The following is a 16,021-nucleotide window of genomic DNA, read 5'->3' as shown; positions in this document are numbered from 1 at the left end:
ATTTGAAAAATATCATTTATGAACAGTTAGAAATGAATAAAATAGACTGTTTAGATTATATATGAGACTTAAAGTGATGTTCTCAGAGTATTTATTTTCATCTTAGTCATATGCACTTCAGTGACAAACATTTTCAGTGCTGTTGAAGGAATCTAACTTCCAAATTCTATGAAGTACTATGATATAGTTAATCTAATTGGGAGATTTGGGTCCACTGATAGTTTAGAGTAGAAGAAACTTAAGGAAGTTAATACTTTTCAGAGAGATTCCTTAACTAATCAAAACTTGTTTTCTCTAAATTGTGGAGTAATGAAACATTCACTGAAGGTGCAAGATTTGAATATGTAAACTTTAGGCTGCAAGTGAACTGAGAAAGCTGTTTAATATTAGTGGCATTGATTGGTGTACACTAACTACTAGAATTTTCAAAACTCTTTTCTATACATTTTTAAGAATACTTCTAGTGTGCTTAATATGGCAATATATGGCCATTGTTTGATCTGCAAGAATTATTTCTCCTATATTTGAAATGGTAAGGCATTCCTGATATCTGGAATGATAAATATTTAGTTTCTTTGTTCATCTCATTTTTTTTCAATAACATTTATTTCTCTACTTACCTTTTCTATATTTCTTTCAAAGCTGCAAATCAAGTAACTAATGCAATCATTACCCATTTGTATATCATTGCTCTAGGACTCATTGTACTATTTAACAACTTTCAATGATTCAGGCTAAATATTGATTCAAAACACAAAAACATTTTCTTCTCATATGAAAAATTCCAGCATAGACTTGTTGGTCGTCGTCGTCGTCGTTTAATGTCCGCTTTCCATGCTAGCATGGGTTGGACGATTTGACTGAGGACTGGTGAAACCAGATGGCTACACCAGGCTCCAATCTGATTTGGCAGAGTTTCTACAGCTGGATGCCCTTCCTAATGCCAACCACTCAGAGAGTGTAGTGGGTGCTTTTACGTGTCACCCGCACGAAGGCCAGTCAGGCGGTACTGGCAACGGCCACGCTCATCTCGCTCGAGAAACCTCATGTGTCACCCGCACAAGAGCCAGTCCAGGGGCAACGATCTCGCTCGAAAATCCTACAACAACCTCACACAAGAGCCAGTTCAGGGGCACCGGCAACGATCTCGCTCGAAGAAATTTCATGTGTCACCCGCACAAGAGCCAGTCCAGGGGCACTGGCAACGATCTCACTCGAAAAACCTCATGTGTCACCCGCACAAGAGCCAGCCAGTCGTAAAATGTGTGCTATGAAAACTGACAACAGAAAATGAACAAAAAATGGAATAGTAACATTTTCTTCCCTTTCTCATTAAAATATGTCAAAATATCTTTATAAACATATCACTTTTCAATTTTAAAAAGGATGAAATTGCATCAGCACATAGCTTGGCATTCAGTTTGGATGGGCAAAAGCTTTTTTGTGGTTTTAACAAGATGTTAAGAATATTTGATGTCAATCAGCCAGGTCGGTTTTGTACCGAACAAGCAACATATTGTAAGTATTTCATTCTTTCTTTGTATGTATTTGTAATAAGTAAATGGTAAGGTAAAGGTAAAAACTGAATATATTTTGTATAAACCTAACTTTATGATGTATGTGCACCATATTGTGTACTTACAAATGAAAATCGCTTAAAACTAAATTACTATGTTGTATCAACATTACGTGTGTTTTGCACCTGAAAATTCCAAACAATTACACAAGTCTGCGACTGAAAAATTGTTTCACATTTATGAGGTGAAATTGATCAATTTTTACAAGCTGATTTCAAAAATTACAAAGAAATTATCCTATTACCTACAGTTTCTTCACAAAATAAATCATTGCATCTTCCCATTATGCCCAAATTTGACTATTGTCTTTCATTATTATCATTAATTGCCATATTTAAATAACAGTATAACTAATAGGCATAATTTTGAAAAATAAACATCTGGCAACATTTAGACTACTTCAGCTACATAGTGAAGTGCTAGCATCACTAGCTTCAGTCACCTACAAGCAGTGAAGAGAGAAAGACATGCTTTACAAGCTTAGGCTAAAATGTATCTTTTCCTCATCCTTTTTTAGTGTGTATATGCTACATACATTGTTTTATTGTATCATATGTTACATTTCAATACATCTTTAATGATATTATGTATGCATTTAGATGGTGAATCAAATATATGCTGTTTAACAAATGTCCCCCTCCCCTTTCCTTTCAGATCCCCTCTTCATTTGAAGCAAGGATGTCTTCTAGAAGATATACAGCAAGCGTGGATAACTTTTGTTACATTTTTTGCAAGTTTATGATTAAAAATCATCAGAGAAACATTACTGAATTTGTTAACAAATTTTACTATGCCTAGTTTGGTGTGAAATTAAGGCCTGCTCAATTTCTGTTGAAGAACTAAAACACTGGGCAAAATGTACAAAGAAGTCTTTTTGTTTTGGAGTTCCAGTGATATGGAGAGAGCCTAAAAATCACAGTGATGACTGCTACTTTTGCTCATGTAAGATGCAGGCACACAATTTGAAGAGTGGTAAAAATACTATTTATCCAAATCTGCCATCTGCATTGTGACCTGTTGCCCATGGACCAGATGTTCCAGTCCCATCTCCATCAGGAAACCTTGAAGACACACTCGAGTTCTGAGTCAGAAGACAGAAATAGCAATGATGAAGACTTCAATAGCAGTGAAAGTGAAGAACTCAGCTATTCAACCAGTGTGAATTAAATGATCTAGTGGTCTAACAAAGCACAACAGGATGATTTGCAGTGACTTGAAAATAATTTGCATGTTGTTTGGACAACAGTCAGACTACACAAAGTTTTCCTGTTTCTCATGTAAATGGGACAGTAGATCCAGGAACCTCCATTAGTTTAAAAAAGAATTGCCAACTAGGGACACACTTACACTAGGAAAAAAGAATATCCTTCGAAAAAGTTTGGTCAACCTGAAAAGGGTTCTTTTGCCTACTCTACATATAAAACTTAGCCTCATGAAAAAATTCTTAAAAACTTTGTTGCAAGATGGGGAGGGCTTCAGGTGTTTGTGTAACATATTTCTCTTCCTTTACTCAACTATCCCATTTATATTCTGATCCCCATTCCTTGTGAGTATGCCCAGCATTTTGCCATCATCTCTATCCTGCTGCCTCCTGCTCTTTCTCCTCCTCCTGCATTTCCCTCAGGTTAGGCAACCGTGCATTTCCTTTGTAGTTGCACACCTGTTTCTGTCTTCATTCCTGATCTTTCTCTCTCCGGCTGGGTAACCTTGTACTTCCTCTACAGCAAGACACCTGTATCTTTTCATCATCACCTCCTCCCATCTTAAAAGTTGGGTTTTTTTTTATGTCTTGCAAGTACTTGGGGATCCTGTCAGTGTAGGTGCCACTTAAAAGCACCCAGTCCACACTGTAAAGTAGTTGGTGTTCAGAAGGGTATCCAGCTGTAAAAATCTTGCCAAAACTGACCTCGCCTGTACTTGTGCGCTGTAAAAAGCACTACTCACCTTGCCTGTGCTTGTGCCACATAAAAAGCACTGAGTCCACTCTACTGACTGATTGGTGTTAGGAAGGGCATCCACTGTAAAAATCTAGCCAAAACAGTCAGAGAAGTTTGGTGCAGGCTTCGGCCTGACCAGCTCTTGTGGAACCGTCCCATCCATGCTAACATGGAAGATAGCTGTTAAACAATGATGATGGTGATGATGATGATGTTTTCTGATCTGTCAGACATTGAAGTTGAAGAGGGTATATATCAGTGGTTCCCAAAGTGGGCGATATTGGTGGAAAGTTCCCAGGGGGTATTGAAGAAAAGTGGGGCGATAATGGGGTAGCAATTCATGTAAAAAGTGAGGCGATAATGGGGTAGCTTTTCATGTAAAAACAACAAAATAATGGGTTCATTAGGTTAAGTTTTATTTGTTAAATACAGTTGCTTTGAATTTGTTTCAGAAAGAGGTCTATGTTTGTGATGGTTAGTTGGGGTGGGAGTGCTAGGAATGTGGCCTGGGTAGGAGCCTGAAAAAGTTTGGGAACCACTGGTGTATATGTAGAACCAGATACAAGGAAACTTGTCAAGGATGAACATTTTGAAAACTCTCTTAGTGATTCTGAAAAAGATGCATGGATTAGTTTGTTTTAAAGATGTGGGGAAGAACTTCTTGGGTAGTCACCAGGATTCAAACTACAAAGCCATTGTGAGGAGAATGCTGAAAACTTTTGAGGCCTTTAGAATGTAAAATGACCATTGAAGTTCATTTCCTACATGCCCATTTGGATTTCTTTCCAGGAAATCTGGGGGATGTGAGTGTAGAACAGGGAGAAATATTTCATCATGACATAAAGGAGATAGAAAGAAGATATCAGGGAAGATGGAATGTCAATATAATGGCTGACTACTACTAGATGTTACACCATGAATGTCCATCACAGGTAAAAGAGTTCCAAGCATAGTTTCCAAGTGAAAAAGAAGAGATTTTGAGATGCTGAACCTAAAAAATGAATGGAATCCTTATAAAAACTTACTTTCTCACCTTTCACTTGCATTTGTACCATTTTATTTTGTTAAATAAAGTACCAAATTCATTTTTATTAGTTTTATTTTTGTCCTGCCATATGTGGGTTTTCCTACAAATCATGGTATATTTTATCATTAAATTGTGAGAAAACCTTAGGTAATGGGAAAGAGCTTTTTTAATATTTTGAATCAGCACCACAAAAATATATAAAGGAACATGAAATTATCGAAACAATTTTAAAGAAGTTCCATTTTACAGACCTGTGTTATCTAACATCTAACTTGGCTGAAATACCTATAACATTAGCATTTCTGAGTATTGATTTTAACATAGAATGGTATGTAATACAATTAATTATATTGGGTGTCGGTACTATTAGATCTATTCTGCTTTGTTGGATATGTCATTATCACTATAAACTGATTGGAACTAGTTCATGTTTGCAACAACATGTAAGATATGAGCAAGGTATAAGTATTCGATTGTACCTGGATGAAGAACAACAATTTAATTTCTTGCAGTTCAGAAATCCTGATTATTTTAATTGAAATACTCTGAAAGTAAATTCAAACTATTTTCAAATTTTATAACATAAAATGTAGCAAATATGATACAGTACTTCTTTACATGTTAAGTCAAAATAATGCATTTTTCATTAGTAAGTTAGTTTTTTCTATACCTATCAAATTAAAATCATGATATAATAACTAAATTGGTGAACAGTTATTTCACCAATTTTCTGAATATATTGTATTCTAAGAAAGAATAAATTCTTTCTTAAGATGCTTTAAGTTCTTCAAAATTGCTCTTAGCATACTTTTGTTAACACCAGCAGTTGTAACAAATGTAATTTCAAATATCAACCAAAATTGTCTTGTCAAAATCTTTGCTAAACACATTAATAATAAAATAATATTTTCAATTGTTACTGTCATGTTGTATTTTTATGTGTAAAATAATTATAGCTTTAAGTTTTCTTATTAAGCAGTTTTATGATTAACATAAGTTCAACAAGAACAATTTTTATATAATTTCATCTAGTAATTGTAACCAGAAATTTATATCCCATTGATCTCATCTAGAAGTCAAAAGAGCTGATCTGTTACTTTTAAATATTTGTTTTCCTAACTACAAGCAGAAATTGAAGTAGAAAACAAACGATATTATAACTTGTTTATAATGCTAATAAGAGCAATTTTTTATATCTAATTTGATCATTAGTTTTTTTGGTCCATTAATTGACATATTGAAGAGATGTGCAGCTTGAACTTTGATGAGTCATAAACTGTATACAAGAGTGTAGATAAGAGCTTAGGTTTATATTTTCTTAATATTCAGCAATAAATAAGCATTAATGTGTTCAGCAGTTTGCTTTGGTATGTTTAGCATGTATAAATATTCTTTAAATAATTTACTTCCAAACTAACTTCGTTATATGTGTTTATGAGAGAGAGAGAGAGAGAGAGAGAGAGAGAGAGAAAGAATGAGAGACAATAGATGACATATAGCCATTTTATTTTTATAACATCAGCAAAGAAAAGAAAAAATGGCCAGTCTGGAATTATATCATGTATTGCACCTAGCCCTGTTGACATGTCCTTGTATGCTACAGGTTCTTACTCTAAAGAAAGTAAGTTACTGTTTTCACCTTCATGTCATAAATCTTACATTTCTTTTTCATTCTACGAACATCTGATTTTATTACTCTGTTAGTATTGCATATGTTTTTAAATAGCTATTCTCATATAGAAAACTGTAGAATGTAAGTATAAGAGACTGTGAAACTAAACTTTATATATGTAGATTATACAAAAAAAAAAAAAAAATTAGTAGACTACTTTAAACACAATACTGATCAGTCAGATAAGCAAATCTATAGCAACATCAAAACTTCTATTGGTTTTTAACAATTTCAATAACATTGAAATGTGAAAAAAAAAAAAAATTTAAAAATTTTCCGATCTTGTTTGTTTTCCTAACTACATGATAACAAGGCAATGGATGAATGAACATTTATAATGTAGAAATGTTATCCATAGGTATCTTATATCCAAGAGAGGATAAGATCCTTCATAAGATTGTTTAAAAGCAGTATTTAGCTTGGTACAAAATATGTAAATGTAAAACCAGCATGCGTAGTTTAAGGTATGAGATTATATAGATTGTTCAAGTGATGAAATATTAGAATTTATAGTGTAGCTCTATGAGTAGAAAAAGAAATACAATTATCCAGTTAGTAGTGTGTGTATATTTATAATTGTATAATCAGTTTTAAGCAAGAAATTAAGTGTCTAAATAAACAGAAACAGAAGCCAAAAAAATGAAACAAATTAATATCTACTGCAAACTAGACAAACTGAAGGAAACTATAGTTTGGCAATTATCCATTGATAATGATCTAGTGTCTATTCTGGATCCAACATTTGTTCAAATTTAATAATTTCTGAAATTCTTGAAAATAGGCTAGTACCACAAGACAGCTAGTCAGCTCTGGCTGCTGGAGCTGAAACTAACATGACTCTGTTGGAAAGTAGGTCTAGAGAAAGCATGAACCAAAACTACGTGCTTTTCTCCTCCATTGGCCAGTTGAAGCTTAAATTGTGTCATAACAGTTAACTGGTACTGGCTGCTGGTACCTACCAGTGAGTATTTAAAAGGAAATTTGCCAGGGTGGTCATTCACCCGCTGACATTCATTGATGTTGTATTGAAGAAACTAAAGAACAAAAAACCAAAGAAGAAAGAAAAAAAATGCACCCAACACCAGAGCTTATGACACCTCTGATAGGGGAGGGGGGTACGTCAAAAATGGTAGTGAGGTAGGGGCTGAAACCAGACATGCTTCCTCCTGATGCTGTCCTTAGCCACTGGATCCAATAAAGGAGCTGTTGAGGTAGCGAACCATGAAATGTGGTTGGAATTCCTTCCTCCTAGAAAATCTTTGTAAAGTGGTATTTTGTATTAAGATTAAATTTTGTGGGGATTATTAGACATGTATATCTCCATGAATAAAACACTTGATGACTGGAGAGCAAAACAAAGCTTAGATACAAACTTTGTAACTATACACTTGAAAGATCAGGTTAACAGTTTGGAAGTTAGAAATTAAATTTCATTCAATTTCTGTAGATTAAGTTCATCAGGTTATAAGTTTCAAAAGAAATAATTTTATAGAAGTAAGGCTGCTTGTGTATTTAATGTGGAATTTCAGCTTCATGTGAATCTAAAAGATAGAGATTAATAGTAAGGTGTGACTAATGTAAAAGTGTGTTGAACAGGTAAAATAATTTTTAAGAGTTGTGTATTATTAGGGTGGAGGTTGCATTTGGATTTTACAAAAGTATTTACTAAGGTCCAATATTTAACAGCAATCATTGAGAATCTGATGAGATCATTAACTTGTTATTAGATGCATGTGTGTGATTAAAAACTGATAATGAGAAATGGTAAGTTAAAGGAGGATTTATTAGGTCGTCTATAGAGCTTTTCAGATAGTAACTGTAATTTTAGTTGTATTAAATCTTAAGTGTATGGGAAAATATTGTTGCTGTTCTGACAATAATAGTTTTTTACTTATTCTTTTAATAAACTGCATTCATCTATGGTATTGATTGGAAGCCATCTTGTGTAATTGGTAAAAAGCTCTCACACCTGAATTAGGCATATCAAGTAAATGTTAAATGAAGTTCTGAAAAATTTTTAGCAAAATCCTGCTTTTTGATAATGAATTAATACATGAAATGTAGAGATTGGTGATATTGATATTGTTGTGTAACCCCAAGTGTATTCTATCAAGCAGACCTACAGTATACAGTCAAACAACTGCTTAGGCATGGGTGACAAATTTGTCCATGTCTAGTAGGCTGGCTTGAAGGCTTATTCTAAAATAGAATAAGGATTTCAAAACGTAGCTTGTTGTAACCAACATATAATAACTATTGTCTTGGAAATTCTCCTTTTCATAAGTTGCTCGAAGGCTATGTGCATGTAGTTGAAGTTGGTAATCTTCATCACCACAAAGCAATTTTTTGTGCAGGTTTCTTCTCAAATATCAATGTGGCCCCAGGATTGTTTTCATGTGTCAAAATGAACTACTCTAGGGATCTTTTATTTTTAGTATTTTTGTTTTGTTGTATAAGTGGTCTTTGGATATATCTGTAAGCATACTATGATGATCTGAACTGTACAGTTTTATATTATTTACAGTTTACTATGCAGAAATTAGGGGAACTAGCAATATTGCCATAATCTAAAATTAATGTAATATATTATTTATATATTACTATTACTATATGTTGGGCAGATGTAGTGCTTATGAGTGCTGTTTTGTTTCATTTAATATCTTTTATATATGTTGGGACTCTTAGACCTTCTGTTTTCTGATTGTGGTATATTTATATTATTAGATGGAATGGTTGATTTATCTGATACTTTCTAACATTACTTTTAAGAAGAGAAACACTGGATTTAGTAGATGTTACTTTAAATTTTCTAAGTAATCAGTGTAGGGCTGGAGTAATTATGCAGCTGTGTCTAAAGAGTGGTGGGAGTGTGTGAGTATGATGTTATCTGTTGATGAGACTGCATGTCTTATTTTGTGGAATTGTTAAATGGTCATGCCTCTCACCACCCTTAATATGCATTAAAGTGATTTGGATTATTAAAAATTTTAATGAAAAATATTTGAGTTCATTGTTAATAAATTTTCTTTTTTTAATTCTGTAGTTGCCCTTTACATGACATCATCTGAAAGTATGCTTTGTATGCTAAAAGGCCATAAAGGTGGAGTGACACACATAATGTTTTCTTCAGATGGAACTAAACTTTACAGTGGTGGTCGTAAAGTAAGTTATGTTGATATCATTGTTTATTTCTCTATTTGTTGCAGTCTTCAAATTTATTCAGTTTTAAATTTTAGTTTATGTTAATATTCTGAACATAATTTAATTTTTTTTTTTTTTTTAAGGATCCTGAAATACTTTGCTGGGATTTACGGAATCCAGGCACTGTATTATATGTTGCAACACGTCAAGTTGAAACTAATCAAAGAATTTATTTTGATCTTTCACAGTATGTTAATTTTAAATTTATTTGTAAGAAACCAATAAAACAATTCAAAATATTTTCCAATAACTCTATGTAAATGTTACACCAGAAGTAGTTTTTGTGGAACAATAAGTCATTGACAGTTCATGACAACATTGAGGGTACTTTTGAATTTTTCCCATCAACCAATAATTTCCCAGGCCCTAAACATCCCAGGAAGTGATGGAGATCACTGCAAAATTCATATCCTGATAATCTTTTTTTCTTGCTGTAAGGGATTTTTAAAAGAAAAGAAGAAAGGAATTAGAAACTATCACCTGAGGGAACACATTTCTGTCATGTATGACCAATATGTCAATCGAATGATGAAAGTACATGAAGAGAAAAGTCAGAGAATTGTTTATATGGATGAAAGCTACATCCACATGAACTGTTGTCGGTATGAGGATCCATTGTATGACCAAATGATGAGCAAGACCTTACAACTATTGCATGCCATAAAGGACAATGATATTGTTTCGTTGCTGCAGTTATAGATGCCAATCATAGTATTCTGGAAGATTAATGATTGGAGAACAACAGGCTGGATTATTGATGGATATGCTTGATATCTTTGAAGGGGAAAAGAAGCAAACAAAGGATTACCGTGGCATGTTTGATCACAAATACTTTGACAAACGGATGAGACAGCTATTGCAGTTTTTGAAAGGGAGAAATTTTTCCAATGCTCTTATTGTGATGGACAATGCCAAGTACCATAAGAAGTTACCCGAAAATATTCTGTGAAAGAATGACCAGAAAGTAGCATTACAAGAAGTATATGCAAAATATGGAATTGGTTTTGATGACAATGACACAAAGGCTATGTTATGGGATAAACTGCATCTGTATATTCAAGATAATGTAATTCTTGTTATTGCAAGAATGGCTCAAGATGAAGGACATGGAGTAAATATTTTCACCACTTCATTACTTGTTTTTGCAACTAACTGAGACTGTCTAGGCTGTTGTAAAAGGAGAGGATGGTAGGCAGTACACAACTGACATTACATTCAAAGATGTACTTCAACATCTGAAAGGTGCTTTTCATCATCTGAAAGAAAATACTGTTCAAGGATGCATCAATAAAGCAAATAGGAATCTGAGAAGACTTTTGGAATACACATACATGCAACATCAGAGGCGGTCTTAAAGTTTTTTAACAAGTTTCAATTGTACTCTCAATGCTGTTGCGGACTGTGAAATAAATGCTAATAATATTTTTTCTGTTGTATTTTAGTGATGATATTATATTACTAGCACTAAATCGTTCTTATTTTATTAGCTTCATTATATTACTGGCTCCTCATTTATTACTGGCAGAAATCTTTGAATAATAAAAATCTCTAAGGATTTGAACTTTAATCCTATGGAGCCAATAAAAATATGGAAAAAAAATTTAACTTTGTTCTCTACTGCATTTCCTCTTCCCTCAGTAGTTAAATATCAATAATTTGTTATAAGTTTTAGCTATTATTTTACCACTGTTAATTGTATAATGAGTGGAGGCGTGTGGCTTAGTGGTTAGGGTGTCAGCATCATGATCGTAAGATTGTGGTTTCGATTCCTGGACCAGGCGATGTGTTGTGCTCTTGAGCAGAACACTTCATTTCACGTTGCTCCAGTCCACTCAGCTGGCAAAAATGAGTAACGCTGCGATGGACTGGCGTCCCATCCAGCTGGGGAACACATCCGCCATTGAAACCAGGAAACCGGACCCATGAACCTGGCTAGGCTTTAAAAGGGCGCATTTATTTATTATATATAATTGTATAATGAAGAATAAGCCAACAAAATAGAACACAAATTCTCTCATATCGCATCCTACATGCACATAAAAAAATGATGAGATGATCACAGCAGGAATATTTTTGATCAGGGTAAACTGACTTGTACTAAACAACAGTAACTTAACAAGGAAGCCTTTATGCAATCACTCAGCTCAAAAAGAGGACATATTGGATAATGTAAACTGTATACTCCAAAAAATATGAGACAGTTTTAGCTGGAATGCTTTTGAAGATAGTTCTGTTCTATTAGATTTGACCTAGGGGCTAAACAATTACAATTTAATGATATATTCTGAAGATTCTGATGACATAATCATTTAATTACAAATCATTTTGTATCTTAATTACTTAGTCAAGGGATGAAGAACAAGACATATTACTCCTTTCAGAACCCCCCAAGAATGGTGGAAGGAAGGAGGGAATTTATCTGTAGATCAGAGAGCTGGTTCCAATGATTGCAACAGTAATGCTCTTGGAATTAGTAAAATGACTACACCTTCATATTTCTCTTCTTCTATAACTTCTTAGAAATTAACATCTTTTTTTAAAAATTGTCTGGATTTCTTAAAATACTAAATGAAATAAAATGGAAATTTGAGTTTTCTACATTAAGTTATATAAATATGTATTGTCTCACTGTGAAACTAGGCCCAAATGGTTAGACCACAGAACCATTTTTTTTTTTTTTTGGTCGCTTAGAATGAAGATCAAATAGGCTAGTTATACTTCCTTCTTCAAAGCTGCTGAATAACAATGACAGGAAGCTATCACAGGGTGGACTATGAACAAATATATATTTAGCCTTATTATGATTTATACCCTGTGTTTGACCACAGGGTATAATTTTACAAAGAGACCAAATACATAAAGATATGAAATAAAGATAACTGATATGAAATAAAGATAACAACAACAACAACTTACATGAATTTCAACAAATTACTTAAAAGAAGTATATGCCTTTGATTTTTAGATTGATTTGGTTCTTGAAAATATTAAAATTATCAATCATTATTTTAACAGTTCTGGTCAGTATTTAATATCAGGAAACCATGATGGTACAATTACCATTTGGGACACATCTAAGACCTCTGAGAATCAAAGTACAAATGGAGAATATAGTCTCTTATCCCATTTAACATATTCTGGCCATACAGACAGTGTCAATGGAGTTAGGTATGTTGTGTTTTAATCATTCATTAAGTATTTACTATCGTTAATTTTAGTGTTTATAACCTACATGTTCTCTTGTTTTTTCATTATTTATGTTAATAAATATAATTATATAAGTTGATATAAATAATCTTATTCTAGTATTGTAAACTTTCTCAGTAGCAATATTCTCATTATGACTATACCATCTGAATAAATTCTTTTGCAAGCCATCATCAATATGGGAGAAGTTTAATGAACTTCTGTACTACTAGAAACAATAAGGTCCTCCTTCTGATTAGATGGATGTGCAGTGCTAACCTCAAGAAAGATGATGGGAACAAGCCAAAAAGACCAATTTGACCTTGGATTATCATCAGACATCAAAGAGATAACATCAGTGTTTAAGCAGTTGGGTATGAAGCTGTTGTCAGCTGCAAGGGAGATATGAGAAGCCATCTTGGCAGGGTTTAGAAAATGAAAAAATGTGGTACCTGGGAGGCTGCTATATTGCAAACCTATTCATGTTAGTATAGAAAATGGACATAAACCAATAATTAGCCTTTACCTCTTTTCATTACTTTCTAATCTAAATAACTTTGACTGATTGAATATATTGCATAAATAAACATTGTCAGTGTTTGCTATGTATTTATTCATGTTGCCATATACAGCATATGACCACTTAGGCTTTTGTTTATTTCTTCTGTGACACCTAGAATCATAAGAATGACCTTATCATTTCTTCTCAAATCATCCTCTTCTATGAGTACCTGACAAGTTGTTAACAGTAAAAGGCATTTATGAAATGAAATCCATGAACTACTCACATGGTTCACTAGAAGTAGATAGTTTCTTTCATAGTAGTAGTATCGGGACATGCGCTGTAACAGCGCATTGCTGAATCCATCATTTGTGTACTGTTTCTTATAGATTGACTTTTCATATTCAACAGATCATGCTCATCCCATTTCTGTCCAGCTCCACATATCTTTTACATTCAATGTCCATATTATATTATATGTGCTTTATGAAGTCTGCTTTTTTGATGAAGAGAAAAACCCCTGGCAACTATTTTTCTTTGAATCTATCTAAAGAACTAATTAGATTATCTCACTAGGCACATGACCTAGAGGTTAGGGTATTGTACTCACAGTCACCAGATCATGGGTTCAATTCCCAGACTGAGCAGCATGTTGTGTTCTTGAGAAAAACACTTCGTTTCACATTGCTCTAGCACTACATGGGGACCAACATGTCAAAGAATATATTCAACATTTTCTCTGCATGTCATAAAAGTCAACTAAAAGAGGTTGAGGTAGGATTTGCACTCCAATCTTGTAAAACCCTCACCAGCAACAACTACCCAAACAGATCCATATGTTGGAGGGTTGTCGTCTGAGTGGTGCAAAGATGTCATCTACTGAGAGTAATAGGGAAACACCAACAAATGATGGATTCAGCAATGCGCTGTTTCTGTGCATGTCCTGATACTACTATTAGTGAAAAAAATTATCAACTACTTCTAGTGAATCGTTTGAGCAGTTGATGGACTTCATTTCATAACTGCCATTTACTGTTAACAACACTTGTACATTTATTATATCTGAAGTTCCTACAAGATCCCACTATACTGTTTGCATATCCATTTCCCTGAGTGTGCAATATCAAATTCCTACCATTCCCTTTGTCTGGACAGGGCCCTGGTGAACATCTAACTTGATATTAAATTCCTCACTAAATTTGTTTTCTTTCCTAACAATGACGGAAACATTATCTTCGTCCATACAGGTATGCCATTGCTCTGAGCTTTCACGTGGCTTAAAAAGATCTCACAAGATATTCATCTCTACTTAGTTTTTCTTTGTCTCCACCACATTAAAGTGTGAAGGACTACCATCAACTTCATAAGTTTACATGAAGTAGTGGACCAAATACTTGAAGCTAAAAAATTGTCACCTATACCATGAAGTATAGCTTAAGTTGGAGGGAACTAAAATTCTATATGCCTCTTAATCATGGAAACCTGTAGGATCAGAATAAAATTACCATATATAATGCATCAGAGATTTAAGTAAACAATTAGTTTACATTTAAAATTGATTTATATTTTTGTAAAAAGTTTTAGAAAGTGAATGGTTATTTTCATTTATACTTTCAGCCTCCATCCAACTTTCCCTTTAGTGGCCTCAAGCTCAGGGCAGTGGCATACCTGTATGGATGAAGATTCTGAAGATAGTGTTCCTGTCAATTATTCAAATGATCTGCGATTGTGGTGGTTTCAGTAAATTAAAATTTAGAAAGTAGCAGTCAAATGGTTAATATATTGCATTTTTTAATCTTTGTGGATATAATAAAATATGAAGTACATATTAAAAGCTTTTTAAAACATCGTCAGTGTGATTTACTGTAAATTAGTATATGTATGAGAATATATATACATACTTATAGATATATACATACACATACATACATACATTCACACATATATACAACGCCAATCAATTTGCCATGTGCTTTTCAACTTTTCAATCAAATATTTCCACAATAACTACAATGATCAGAGTGAATGAAACAGCATAAGAATGTGTATATATATATATATATATAAGGGATGAAATTATCATTATAAAATAATAACAATAATATCAATAATACTAACTGATGAAGAAATGTAAGTTGCAAAACTTTGAAAAGGCATGCTTTGCAAGCTCAATAACTGAGTCAAAGGGTCATAATATTGTATAAGTAAATGTTAGATTAAGTGTGTAACACATTGCAAACCAACTTGGAGAAATATACATATGTTCTACTATTTTATAAAAGTATCTAATATTTGCAAAACTAAGTTAATAAAGCAGACACCTTTTGATTGGAAGATGCATATGTAAGTTGAGAAAATTATAAACAGTGAGAGGTAGAAGTTGGCTAGGGTACTGGACAACCTGTTTATAATCTCTATATTAATTTGAGTAATACAAATAATACATCATCTATAATCTGCAGTGTATATTCTATATTAAAGGGTGTTTTGTTAATGATCTGCCTTATTAGTTTGCATGGATGTTCCATTACAAAAGAAAACATGGGGGAAAATATTTAGATTCAGACCCCAAAACTCTCTTGGTCTAACATATGAAATAACAAAATCAAGATGCATAGAGAGGTGCTGTCTTGTTTGTCATAACAATTCATGCTAACGTATTAAATCGAGAATACATTCCACATAAGAGACTTCTCAAACTTATTTCCAAGACTCTTTTTCCTTTGTTGATACAAATCTCACAAAAATTAGTTTCTCCATGCCTGTCACAAATTAAGATTGAACTGAAAAACAGTAGTAATTAATATAGTTGTGGTAATAAATGAAAGCCACTCGTAACTAGTATAATACTTCCCACAGAGTTTGTCACTCTTGTTCAAATTTCATCTTTGATACCAAATTTTTATTTTGCTTTCACTA

The 16,021-nt window shown here is 33.2% G+C and overlaps 1 protein-coding gene across 6 annotated transcripts in view; it reads left to right on the top strand.

The window, feature by feature from the left end:
* The window catches only part of LOC106880092 (telomerase Cajal body protein 1), a 148,480-nt gene extending 133,533 nt beyond the window's left edge, over positions 1-14,947 (top strand). For 3 of the 6 annotated variants that reach the window (XM_089366682.1, XM_089366680.1, XM_052974765.2), the window contains 6 exons: positions 1,386-1,518; positions 6,064-6,162; positions 9,257-9,375; positions 9,498-9,601; positions 12,430-12,582; positions 14,720-14,947. In XM_089366682.1, the coding sequence (XP_089222808.1) occupies positions 1,386-1,518; positions 6,064-6,162; positions 9,257-9,375; positions 9,498-9,601; positions 12,430-12,582; positions 14,720-14,846 (735 nt within the window). In that variant the 3' untranslated portion in view covers positions 14,847-14,947. Of the gene's footprint in view, positions 1-1,385; positions 1,519-6,063; positions 6,163-9,256; positions 9,376-9,497; positions 9,602-12,429; positions 12,583-12,788 lie in introns of all 6 variants that reach the window. The other 3 variants (XM_089366683.1, XM_089366679.1, XM_089366681.1) reach the window with 3 other exon arrangements.
* The last annotated feature ends 1,074 nt before the right edge of the window (positions 14,948-16,021 follow it).

Source organism: Octopus bimaculoides, chromosome 19 (genome assembly GCF_046866305.1).
Source record: "Octopus bimaculoides isolate indiv1 chromosome 19, ASM4686630v1, whole genome shotgun sequence".
NCBI lineage: Eukaryota > Metazoa > Mollusca > Cephalopoda > Octopoda > Octopodidae > Octopus > Octopus bimaculoides.
This window is presented reverse-complemented; position numbering and strand designations above follow the sequence as displayed.